The sequence below is a fragment of the Callorhinus ursinus genome, unplaced genomic scaffold (assembly GCF_003265705.2).
Source record: "Callorhinus ursinus isolate GAN/ISIS: 27379988/994484 unplaced genomic scaffold, GSC_fseal_2.0 scaffold8, whole genome shotgun sequence".
NCBI lineage: Eukaryota > Metazoa > Chordata > Mammalia > Carnivora > Otariidae > Callorhinus > Callorhinus ursinus.
In genome coordinates this window covers 8,941,228-8,954,540 of record NW_027397070.1, presented here as the reverse complement: position 1 = coordinate 8,954,540, position 13,313 = coordinate 8,941,228, and the positions used below count along the sequence as shown (strand labels likewise).

Sequence of the window (13,313 nt, the reverse complement as noted above, 5' to 3'; positions counted from 1 at the left end):
ACGGGCAGAAGGACAGGGAGACAGAATCCTAAGCATACTCCTTGCTGAGTGCAGAGCCTGAATCAGGGTTTGATCCCATAAGCCTGAGACCATGACCTGAGTGGAAACCAAGAGTCAGCCGCCCAACCAACTGTGCTACCCAGGCACCCTTGCATCTGACTTATTTATTTATTTATGATTTTATTTATTTATTTGAGAGAGAGAGAGAGCACGAGCACAGGGGAGGGGTAGAGGAAGAGGGAGAAGCAGACTCTCCGCTGAGCAGGGAGCCTGATGTGGGGCTGGATCCCAGGACCCTGGGATCATGACCGGAGCCGAAGGTAGCCACTTAACCAACTGGGCCACCCAGGTGTCCCATGGCATCTGACATTTTAAAAGCTCCCCAGGTTGGTGCGCCTGGTTGGCTCAGTCGTTAAGCATCTGTCTTCGGCTCCTGTCATGATCCCAGGGTCCTGGGATCGAGCCCCGCATCGGGCTTCCTGCTCAGCGGGAGGTCTGCTTCTCCCTCTCCCACTCCCCTGCTTGTGTTCCCTCTCTCACTGGCTCTCTCTCTGTCAGATGAATAAATAAAATCTTCTAAAAATAAGATAAAATAAAAAGTAAAAGCTCCCCAGGTGAAGAAAAATTTACAAGAATACATCTGAAAGGGCGCCTGGGTGGCTCAGTTGGTTAAGCGACTGCCTTCAGCTCAGGTCATGATCCTGGAGTCCCGGGATCGAGTCCCACATTGGGCTCCCTGCTCTGCGGGGAGTTTGCTTCTCCCTCTGACCCTGCCCCCTCTCATGCTCTCTCTCTCCCTCATTCTCTCTCTCAAATAAATAAATAAAAAAAATCTTAAAAAAAAGAATACATCTGATAAAAACTATTATGAAAATAAACAAAGAATTCTTCAAGCTGGGTGTGGAGACTATTTAAAAAAAAAAACTCTTAAAATTCAACAATAAGTAAATGAATAATCCAATTTAAAAATGGGTAAAAGATCCAAAGACATACTTCACCAAAGAAGATATGGCAAATAAGTATATGAAAAGATGCCCAATATAACATGTCATTAGGGAATTGCAAATTAAAACAATATATTACCGGGCGCCTGGGTGGCTCAGTTGGTTAAGTGACTGCCTTCGGCTCAAGTCATGATCCTGGAGTCCCAGGATCGAGTCCCGCATCGGGCTTCCGGCTCAGCGGGGAGTCTGCTTCTCCCTCTGACCCTCTTCCCTCTCGTGCTCTCTCTCATTCTCTCTCTCAAATAAATAAATAAAATCTTTAAAAAAAAAACCAATATATTACCACTATATACCTATTAGAATGGGCAAAATCCAAAACAATGATAAGACCAAATGCTGATGAGAATGTGGAGCAACAGTAACTCTCATTCATTGCTTATGGGAATGCAAAATGGTATAGCTACTTTGGAAGACAGTTGGGCACTTATAAAACTAAACATATTCTGGGAAGCCCGGGTGGCTCAGTCAGTTATGCTTTTGACTTCATCTCAGGTCATGATCTTAGGGTCTTGGGATCAGCCCCAAGTTGGGTTCCAGCAGGGGAGTCTGCTTGTCTCTCACCTTCTCCCTCTCAACACTGCCCCGCCCCAGCTCGTGCTCTTGCTCTCTCTCTCACTCTCAAATAAATAAATAAAAACTTAAGAAAAAAAAAAAACCCACTAAACATATTCTTACCATATGATCCAGAAATCATGCTCCTTGGTTGTTTATCCAAATGAGTTGAAAGCTTATGTCCACATAAAAACCTGCACATGAAAAAAGAAAAAACTACACATGGATATTTATTTTTTAAATGTTTTAATTATTAATTCATGAGAGTCAGAGAGAGAGAGAGAGGCAGAGGCAGAGGGAGAAGCAGGCTCCCCGCCTAGAAGGAAGCCCGATGTGTAACTTGATCCCAGGACCCTGGAATCATGACCTGAGCCGAAGGCAGACGCTTAACCATCTGAGCCACCCAGGCGCCCCTACACATGGATATTTAGAGCAGCTTTATTCCTATTGCCAAAATTTGGAAGCATCCTAGATGTTCTTCAGTAGGTAGATGGATTAATAACCTGTGGTACATCCAGACAATAGAATATTATTCAGTCCTAAAAGAAATGAGTTATTAAACCCTGAAAAGACATGGAAGAACCTTAAATGCATATTATTAGGTGACAGAAGCCAATCCAAAAAGGCTACATAGTGGGGCACCTGGGTAGTTCAGATGGTTGAGTGTCTGCCTTCAGCTCGGGTCATGATCCCAGGGTCTTGGGATTGAGCCCCATGTCGGGCTCCTGGCTCAGTGGGGAGACTGCTTCTCCTTCTCCCACTGCTTCTCTCCCTCTTGTGCTCTCTCTGTATCTCTGTGTCTCAAATGAATAGATGAAATCTTTAAAAAAACAAACAAACAAACAAACAAAAGCAAAAAGGCTACATACTATATGATTCCAACTGTATAACATTCTGGAAAAGGCAAAACTATGAACACAGTAAATAAGATTTGTGGTTACTAGGGCTACAAGAGAGGGAGAACTGAATAGATGGAATACAGGTGATCTTTAAGGCAGTGAAACTATTCTGTATGATACTATAATGATGAAAATGTGTCATGGTACATTTCATTTGCCAAAGCCTATAGAATGTACAACACCAAGAGTGAATCCTAATGTAAACCATGGGCTTTGAGTGACAGTGGTATGTCAATGCAGATTCATTAATTGTAACAAATATACTAGGCTGGTGGGAGATTTTTTTTTTTTTAAGATTTTATTTATTTTGACAGAGAGAGCACAAGCTAACCTGGGGGAGCGGGAGAGGGAGAAGTAGGCTTTCTGCTGAGCAGAAGCCCAATGTGGGGCTGATCCCAGGACTCTGGGATCATGACCTGAGCCAAAGGCAGACACTTTACTGACTGAGCCACCCAGGAGCCCCTGGTCAGGGATGTTGAAAGTGAAGAAGGCTGTGCATGTATAAGGGTAGGAAGGTATATGGAAACTGTACTTTCTGCTCAATTTGCTGTACCTAAAAACGGCTCTAAAAAATAGTTTATTTTTTTCTTTAAAATTTTTTATTATGTTAATCACCATACATTACATCATTAGTTTTTGATGTAGTGTTCCATGATTCATTGTTTGTGCATAACACCCAGTGCTCCACGCAGAACGTGCCCTCTTTAATACCCATCACCAGGCTAACCCATCCCCCTACCCCCTTCCCTCTAGAACCCTCAGTTTGTTTAAAAAATAGTTTTGTTTTTTTTTTTAAATGTTCCCCGGGGCGCCTGGGTGGCTCAGTCATTAAGCGTCTGCCTTTGGCTCTGGTCATGATCCCAGTGTCCTGGGATCCAGCCCCACATTGAGCCCCGCATCGGGCTCCCTGCTTGGTGGGAAGCCTGCTTCTCCCTCCCCCATTCCCCCTGCTTGTGTTCCCTCTCTCACTTTCTCTCTGTCAATAAATAAATAAAATCATTAAAAAAAAATGTTCTCCAATGAATCTAAAACGCAGCTAAGGTTGAGAACTACTGGCCTAGGTTTTTGCATGCATAATTGCCTTAAATTCTCCTAACATCCATCTGATTAGGTAGCTGTGGTTATCCTACTTTACATATAAAGAAACTGAGGTTTGGAAGAATTAAATAATTTGCCAAGTTCACCAAGCTAGTAAAATGGGAACTGGTTTTCACACATTGCTCAGCCAACTCTCATGTGTATAGCCTTTTACCATACCACCTTTTAATAACTGAAGCTGGTAGATCAAAGTAAAATGCATTGCCTCATGAAGTAATAATTTCCAACACTGGAAATATTATGGAAGAATCTGGATAGGGGCGCCTGGGTGGCTCAGTTGGTTAAGCGACTGCCTTCGGCTCAGGTCATGATCCTAGAGTCCCGGGAACGAGTCCCACATCGGGCTCCCTGCTCAGCAGGGAGTCTGCTTCTCCCTCTGACCCTCTTCCCTCTCGTGCTCTCTATCTCTCATTCTCTCTCTCTCAAATAAATAAATAAAATCTTTAAAAAAAAAGAAGAATCTGGATAACAAGTCAGGGATGGCACAGACAAATGACTACGCTGTTTTTTTGTTTTTGTCTTTGTTTTGTTTTCAACATGAAGGAAGGTAGAATAGGTTATCTCTCTCCCTCTCTCTCTTTTTTAGTTTCTTTCTTTATTTAAGTAATCTCTACACCCAATGTGGGGCTTGAACTCACAACCCTGAGATCAAGAGTGGCATGCTTCCGCTACTGAGCTAGTCAGGCACCCCAGGTTATTTTGAATATTCCTTCAGACTCTAAGAGCCCAAGAGTTGAAGGACTAGGTTTGAGAACTAGACCTGTCCTTTACTAGCTGTGAGAGCAGGAGCAAGTCACCTAACTTGTCTGAGCTTTTTCTCTTATGTAAAATAATGCTTATGATAACACAGATCATTTTTCATATATATTAAATAATATAGGAGGATTAAATAATTTTTGTTAAAGTCTCTTGCTAACTGTAAATCTTTATAGAAATCAATTTTATGGTTTTTAAATTTTTAAAGTAAGCTCTATGTCCAACATGGGGCTTGAACTCACAACCCTAATATCAAAAGTCACATACCCTACTGACTGAGACAGCCAGGCACCCTTATAGAAATCACTTTTAACATGAAGATGGCTAATAATCCTAACACCTGCATCATATCACAGTGCTCCTTTGTTTACAACATCCAAAGCCTCCCCATTGCCCAAAGAACAAACTTCAGACTCCTTAGCATAGTGTTCAAGATTGTTAGCAAACTAATTCCAATTAACCTCAATGTTCTCTTCCAGCCACTAACTCTACCTGAGGTTCCAGCCAAATTTCATTTCCTACTGTTCCAAAATGGCCACACTCTTTCATAGTTGCAGCTTCTCAGAAGTTGAGAGAAGCCAGAGAAAGTCCCATTTCCAGTTAAAAGTTGAAGAAATGCCCAGACATTTTTTGTAGCATGTTTGAAATGTTTACATCTAATGATGCTTTTAATAGATAAAAAACGTGATGCCATGTAACTGTGTTCTTCATAAGATTTATTTTAAAAATTAATTCATAGTAATGTCAGTGGGATAAGAGTTTAAATTTGAATGCTGTCTTTCTTTCTGAACCTGTGAATCAATCCCAGTTAACTGTGTATATATTGAAGATACTTCATAAAAGTGGGGCCTATGCCCAAATGGTGACCTCTTCCCTGTTTCCCAAAAAGGAGCCCTCTTCACACTTCTGTGCCTCTCCACCTGGTCTTCCTAATGTCTGGCCAGCTCCAACTGAACATTTGAGATCCAGTTCACACATCATTTTTTGTTTTTAAAGATTTTATTTATTTATTTGACAGAGAGTGAGACACAGTGAGAGAGGGAACACAAGCAGGGGGAGTGGGAGAGGGAGAAGCAGGCTTCCCGCTGAGCAGGAGCCCGATGCGGGGCTCGATCCCAGGACCCTGGGATCATGACCTGAGCCAAAGGCAGACGCTTAATGACTGAGCCACCCAGGCCCCCACACATCATTTTTGAAGCCTTCTGACATGCCATTACCTCCTTGATGTTCTCATTGTAGTTGACAATATTGCTGTGATAAGTATTATCATGGAGGAAGACAAGTGAAGTGGTTCACATCTACCTTCTCCTAGACTTTTTTTTTTAAAGATTTTATTTATTTATTTGAGAGAGAGTGAGAGAAAGTGCACAAGAGGGGGTAGGGTCAGAGGAAGAAGCAGACTCCTCACTGAGCAGGGACCCCGACGTGGGACTCGATCCCAGAACTCCAGGATCACGACCCGAGCCGAAGGCAGTCACCCAACCAACTGAGCCACCCAGGCGCCCTCTCCTAAACTTTTATATAGTTTATCGAAGATGAAGTCTGTGACTCACTGTGCCTTCTGGTACATAGCAATTCCCAATGGCCATTCTTCTTTTTTTTTAAGATTGATTTATTTATTTGAGAGAGAGAGAGAACATGAGCCGGGGGAGGGGCAAACGGAGAGGGAGAGAGAGAATCCTCAAGCAGACTCCCTGCCTAGCAGCATCTGCTATGAGAGGCTTGATCCAAGGACCCTGAAATCACCTGTGCTGAAGTCAGGTACTTAACTGACTGAGCCACCCAAGCGCCCCCCAATGGACATTATTCTTAATATTTTGACATGGAGGTGAAATATTAACATGTAAACATACCCTGGTTGCTTGGGATATATATTCAGGTATGGTCAGTTGCCTTCACAAGATCTGCTTTGTTAGGGCTTTATTCTTTTACTTGAATGTTCTTGTTCTGGAATTTCATATTTTAATTTAAAATAACATAATAATGAAATCACAATAAAAGTCATAGCACTTTTTGGATAAGGTTTCTTTAAAGCATACTACAAGTCATTTATTTTGGGGTATATGTGGGGTGCTGCAAATAAAGATGGTGGGGGAATAAAGGAAAATATGCCTTAAAAAATTAAGTGTAGTGTCTTCTAACTTTTCTATTTTCTGTTAATAGCATAATCACTTTCTTAGCTTCCAAGTCCTCTCTGCAGGTTAAAAAATAAGAATTGTCGGGGCACCTGCGTGGCTCAGTCAGTTAAGCGTCTGCCTTCAGCTCAGGTCATGATTGGGACTGAGTCCCGCGCAGGGCTCTCTGCTCAGCTCAGTTAAGTGTCTGCCTTCAGCTCAGGTCATGATCCCAGGGTCCTGGGATTGAGTCCCGGGGGCAGGGCTCTCTGCTCAGCGGGGAGCCTGCTTCCTCTTCCTCTGCTCCCCCTGCTCGTGCTCTCTCCCTCACTCTCACTCTATCTTAAATAAGTAAAAATCTCTTAAAAAAATAAAGAATAAAAAAGAATTGAAGTTAATATTTAAATTCTGATCTGTCTTTTTAAAAAATGATTGTTAGATTTAGCTCTTCTTCATTCTTATTGCCAATAACTAGGCCCTTCCTTCCTCCACCATTAGCGGACTTCAGCAACCTCCCAGCTAATTGTCTTGTCTAGGTAGCTCCTTTTAGCCATTCTATCAATCTTTCTAAGACTGATTTTTCCTCTCAGTGTTCTAATCCAAAACTTGTTACTTATCTAAGCCAAAATTCTGCAGCTGGCATGCAAGGCCCTGCATGCTTTAGTCCCTACCTTGCCTCCCCTTCATTGCTTAATGCAGGTTCTTTGCTTGGGGCACAGTTCCCCTTTCCTTTGTCAGAAGATACCAGGCTTTGCTTGTATTCTTTGCCCTCCCTTGCACTGTCCATATCCCACCCACCCTTCACAGTCCATAAAGACCCTCCTCCTTGAAGATTTTATTGGCAGCTCCACATCATAGTCATAGCTCCCAAACAATTATTGTCACGTGTTGTAGTTGTGACAAGATAGTAGAATCCTCTACCCTTTTCTCTTGATTTGAACTGGTAACAGGAAACCTAGGGACCATGACCTGTGACAGTGGGATATGTGCCTATATATATTTGAAGTGCAAATCTGTAATTTCCAAAATACTGGTTCTTCAAGCATATGCAGATTGCTTGAAGGAACACAGCTCAAATACTATTATGTAATATTCATTTTTGTTATAAAAGATGAAAAGGGGAGAGTACAGTGAGAGTGTCTGAGGTATGGGTTTACTTATTTCCCAAACCAAGGGATTCATTTCTTTATTTAAAAAAAGCTATATTCACATTTCCAATTAACTACATCCGAAAAATCTCCAAGTAGGACTTATAAGCAGGCCTATTTTATTCTCAAACCGTGTGAAACACAAAACGTTTGAAGGGGACTAACCACGGAGGTACTTGAGACCACAACCCACAGGAAAAAGAGTCAAAAGCACCCTCTCAGCGGTGCGGCTTACCGGGACGCCACTGGGCCTGAATTTACGCTTTTTGGAGCCTCAGTTCTCTCATCAGTGCAACGGAGACAATGCTTGAAAATATTTACTTCCCGGGGTTGTGGTGAAAGGTTTTTCCTTCTGGTGAACTGCGGGCGGTTTGCCTCCTAAGACCCCAGGGAGATGCTTTTCCTCCCGCGACGCACTTCCGTGCGCGAGTAGGGCTGCCCCGCGGGGAAGGGGGAGCTCGCGGCGGAGTACGGGCTGCCCGGCCCGCCGGGGTTCGGCAAGGACAGGTTGGCCACAGCTATGACGTGTAGCGTGGGGGCCTAACAGCAGGAGCACGCCAAGTGTGTAGGCACGGTGCAAAACAGGCTGAGCGTGCGTGCACCAGTGTGCGGGCGTACGGCAGAGAAGCGACAGCTGACTGAGGCGTCCGAGGCCCGCAGGGCCAGAGAGTCCTAGTAGTGGCGGCCACGGATACCGCCGCCCGGCTCCCCAGGTTGGGGCTACTGCACCGCCGGCCGACCGGTCTCCGCAGCGCCCCACCTGGCGGCCGGTGGGGTCGCTGCCGGGAGAGTCGATTTGCTCCGCCTCCACCGAGCTCGGCTGCCCTCCGCAGCTTCCCCTCCCCGCTCTCGCCCGACCCTCCTCCCTTCCCCCTCCGGGATCGCGATGGACGCGGCCACCCCCCGCCGCAGCCGCCGGCAGCACCTCGCGGGCCTCTAAGCTGCGGGCCTGAGGAGCCGCGTGCCGGGGACCGGACGTGCGCTGGCTGCCGCCGGTCGGGGGAACCTCTCGCTTCCCTGTCACCAGGTCCCCGCGGAGGAAGGGGAGGGACGAGGCGCGGCTTTTCCTGTGCCGCTTGCCCGGCTCGACCTGCGCGGCCTGCGGCTTCCTGGTAACTCGAGGGCCGCGGCCGGGCCTGGCTCTGCCCGCGGCCTGCTTGGAGCTGGACCGGAGCGGTTTGGGACGACAAGCCCGGGTAAGAGCTTGAGGGACAGAGAGGCGGAAGCGCCTTAGGCGGTCGGAACGGCCAGGCCTGGGGGCCGGACCCGGGATGCCCGGCGGCGTGCGGGGAGCGAGACCCCGGCTCCGGGTGAGGTCGGCCGGGCTGCTGCGGTCTAACCCGCTTAGCCCCTTTGTTCCCCTCCCCCGGCCCTGCCGGCGGTGGGGCCCGCCTTGTTCGAGCCGGAGCCTGGCTTGCCCGAACCGGAGCCCAGGGCGGGCCCCCCTTGCCCTTGAGAAGGGTTCGCCTCCCGGTGGGGCCAGGGACGTCCCCCCGAGCCTCGAAGTTCCGGACGCCGCTCCCGAGAGACCCGCCGCCCTGCTCGGCCCGGCGGCCTGCGCTGGGCACGGAGGCTTGCTGCCTCTCCTCCAGAACTTCCCCCTCCTAGACACAGGTAGCTAACTTAGCAAGATTTGGTGCCAGGAAACCAGAGCGCAGTGCCTGCGCTTCCCGGCGCGGCGCTCGACTGGGCCCGGAGTGTTGGGTCATCCTTGCTGGTCGCCGCCGTTGAGTGCCCACCGGGACCGGCGGCTGGATTCACACACCTGCATCTGGGTTACCTGGGATCCAAAGCTGTCCTTCCGTCGGGGCGCCTCCGGGCTTTTGTAATGACTTGCCTCTTGGGGCTGCTTCTCAATTTTGTATTATTATTATTATTATTTTTAACCAACAGCCCCATTCTGTGGGGATGGGGAAAGAGGGCCATAGATTGGCCTGTATGCGGATCCGTAAGGTGTTAGTCCATTGCATTTACTTTTAGCATTTCTTTTTAAACTTTTAAGAGTTGCCAAGACTGCCAGAATTCTTAACCACGCCTTTATTCATAGATACAACTTGTACCTAATTATTGTTTGTATGTGGATGTCTTAAGGAGCAGTAAGTAAATTGGGAAGTCAGCAGAATTTGTGGAATTGGAGATCATTTCAAAGCAGAAACTTAATTTGAAGGGGGACTGGACACAGTGCTTAGAATCATCTCAAAATACTGAATCTAACACTTATCTGAAGATCAGTTTTGGGTGGAGGACGGGGGAAGAAGTTTGCTGGGGAAAAAAAAAAAGACCTTTAGTAAGGTGTTCTTTGACTTTTGGCACAGACGTTGGTGATAGCAGTAGTGGGATCTGAAGTTTGACTGTGTTTGACAAAGACAGCTCTGGTTTCCAGTTAAGTAGCAACCTAATCAGCTTATACTCTAGCGCAAAACTGGTTTTTATTTAGTATGATATATGAATGTTAAACTGGGGAAATAAAGTTGAAAAACTGTATTAAAGTACTCTCTTAAACATACTTATGAGTCTTTTCTGATTCCTAGGAGGACACCAAGAACATTTGGTTCTAGCTGATGTAAAAGAAAATTTTTTAAACCCAAGCTGATCAGTCCTGGATATTTAAAGGACTTTTTCCTTTTACTTTTTTAATTTAAGCAAAGAGGCTTTTAAAAAACCATGGCAGATGTGGATCCTGATACACTGCTGGAATGGCTACAGATGGGACAGGGAGATGAAAGGGATATGCAACTAATAGCCCTTGAACAGCTATGCATGCTGCTTTTGATGTCTGACAACGTGGATCGTTGTTTTGAAACGTAAGTACATCCCTTCATCATCTTTTGGGGTTGCTGTGGTGACATCTGTTTTCAACCATTTGCTGACTTCAGTTTGTGTAGACTTTTCTCTAGTGAGTTTTTAAAATTATCTTTTAAAAAGTTTCTGCAGTGGTGCATTTACACTTTTCTGAGAAATAAACATTGGTAGGTGAAGTAATTCCTGTAATGATAATTGTGATGACACAAATATATGTTTGTTGAATGAATAGGAATTAGGGAATACTAATTTAACCCATAGCTTGTTTGATTCATTTTCAAAATATATTATGAACTGGGAAAATACAAATACTTCTTTAAAGGTACCTGTTTCTGCACCAAGAAATTAACTTGAAATAAACATGAAAATACAGAGGATGATGAACAGTTTCCAGCTGCCCCTTTCTTCGTTAGTATTAACTCCTATGATATTGTACTTTCCTTACAGCAAATGATTGCTTTGTAAATTTCAGTTTGGAGGATATAAATTGGGTGTTACTTATGTAGCATATTTTTGGAACGGTAGAAACAGATTTAGTAATTTGGAGTTTAAACAATTTTATTCAGAGGTTTTAATGTAGAATTTGTGTGAAAATGTAAAAGAATTCATTACTAGATTGGCTTCTAATGCTATTTTTCCTTTTTAACCATTCTTATGAATACAGAATACATTTGGTTTTTACTGTTTATTTTATATTACTTATTTACAATTTTGAATTCTGATAGTAAGTAAATGAAAACAGATTTTCTATATTTTAATGCCATTTTGAGGTAATTAGAAAATGTTTGAGATGTTTAAAACTTTTTATAATTATCTTAATTTCGTTGAGGTGGCAATAAAGACTGTTAGTACTAAATGGACAAAGTATCTTTTTCTTTAAGATTTATTTATTAGAGAGAGAGTATGTGCAGGCAAGCGTGAGTGGGTGGTGGTGGGGGAGAAGCAGAAGGAGAAGCAGACTCCTTGCTGAGCAGGGAAACCCGTCTCGGGGCTCGATCCAATCCCAGGACCCAGGGATCATGACCTGAGCCGAAGGCAGCTGCTTAACCAACTGAGCCACCCAGGCACCCCTAAACTGACAAAGTATTTTTAATTGTTTTCATTTTTAAATGAATAATTAATGAAGATGAATTAATAAAGTTAATAATTCTTAGTTATAAATCCCATAAGACAATAAAAATCTTAGGATAAAAATCCTTACAAAGTTTCAAAATCACTATTTTTTATTTTTGTTTTCTTTCAAGATTTTATTTGAATTCAAATTAGTTAACATGTAGTATAGTATTAGTTTGAAGGGTAGAATTTAGTGTTTCATCAGTTACCCCATCCCCCCCAACCCAAAATCACAATTTATTAATGGCCCATTCATGTCAGCTAGTTTTTGTTATTAACAAACCTTGAATGCATAATAACCTAGCCCCCCTGTTGATACTTATTTTAGCAGGATTCATAGAAAAGTAAAGTAGGTTTTTGAGTATTCATAGATTTCATTAGAGGGTCTTCATTACCTGAGAATTACTTTCGGTTTTTTAAAAAAGTTACACTCGCTGGGGCGCCTGGGTGGTTCAGTCAATTAAGCATCTGCCTTTGGCTCGGATCATGATCCCAGGGTCCTGGGATCAAATTCCTCACTGGGTTCCTTGCTCGGTGGGGAGCCTGCTTCTTTCTCTCATCCCAGCTTGTGCTCGCTTGTGCTCTCTGTGGCTATCTTTGTGTCTCTTTCTCAAATAAATAAATAAAATCTTTAAAAAATAAAAAGTTATACTTGCCAATCAAATTAATGATTGTTTTGTATTTTTATTAAGTAATGATATATAGTACAGATATTTGTAATGGCAGTTAAAAAGGGTGTTACCTTATTAAAACAATTTTAAAGGAAATATTTATTTTTAAGGATTTTATTTGAGAGAGAGAGAATGAGAGAGCATGAGAGGGGGGAGGGTCAGAGGGAGAAACAGACTTCCCACTGAGCAGGGAGCCCCATGCGGGACTCCATCCCAGGACTCCAGGATCATGACCTGAGCCGAAGGCAGTCGCTTAACCACCTGAGCCACCCAGGTGCCCTTAAAGGAAATTTTTTTTTTTTAAAGATTTTATTTATTTATTTGAGAGAGAGAGAATAAGAGATAGAAAACACGAGAGGGAAGAGGGTCAGAGGGAGAAGCAGATTCCCTGCTGAGCAGGGAGCCCGATGCAGGACTTGATCCTGGGACTCCAAGATCATGACCTGAGCCGAAGGCAGTCGCTTAACCAACTGAGCCACCCAGGTGCCCAAAGGAAATTTTTAAAATAGAAAACATCCCTATATAAAATCCTACCATCCTAACATAATTGTTCTTTCCATTTTCCCTTCTAGGCCTATTTATATATGTACATAAATATACATATTTATATATATAAACATAAATATGTATATTTATATATACATTTATATAATGTAATTTTATGAAAGATGAAAGTGAAGTCAGATGTGGATTTAATATTTTTTATTTACTAAGATAACAAGATTATTTCAAATTGGAATGGTTATCCCTGTTTCATGTAGCATACCAGTAATTTGTCTATCAGAAAATGGATGTTTGATGAAATTTGTGACAATTTTTTAAAAAACACTTAGTTTGCTCTTTTTGTTCTATAGTCAGATTTTCTTGTCACAAGAAAAATTGTTTTGATTCCTTTAAACCAGAGAGGCAGCATGGTGAGATGGAAAGAATGGGCTGTGGCATCAGAGTCTTGGGTTCAGATTCTTGGATTCTTGGTCGGTTAGGTCTCATTTAGCCTTTGAGAGCCTTAGTTTAGTTTCTTCCTCTGTAGAATAACAGTAGGCTCCTTGTGAGGATTAAAGGAAAGAATGTATGTGAAAAGTGTTTTGGGTAAAGTGGGCTACCCACTAATATTACATTTCTAATTTTGAATTTTATTTTGGGAGTTTATTTTGTG

The 13,313-nt window shown here is 43.4% G+C and overlaps 1 protein-coding gene across 11 annotated transcripts in view; it reads left to right on the top strand.

The window, feature by feature from the left end:
* Positions 1-8,458: 8,458 nt before the first annotated feature.
* HECTD1 (HECT domain E3 ubiquitin protein ligase 1) overlaps positions 8,459-13,313 on the top strand; it is an 86,727-nt gene continuing 81,872 nt past the window's right edge. For 10 of the 11 annotated variants that reach the window (XM_073895028.1, XM_073895027.1, XM_073895026.1 and 7 more), the window contains exons 1-2: positions 8,459-8,767; positions 10,103-10,375. In XM_073895028.1, the coding sequence (XP_073751129.1) occupies positions 10,236-10,375 (140 nt within the window). In that variant the 5' untranslated portion in view covers positions 8,459-8,767; positions 10,103-10,235. The remainder of the gene's footprint in view (positions 8,768-10,102; positions 10,376-13,313) is intronic. The other variant, XM_025870206.2, reaches the window with a different exon arrangement.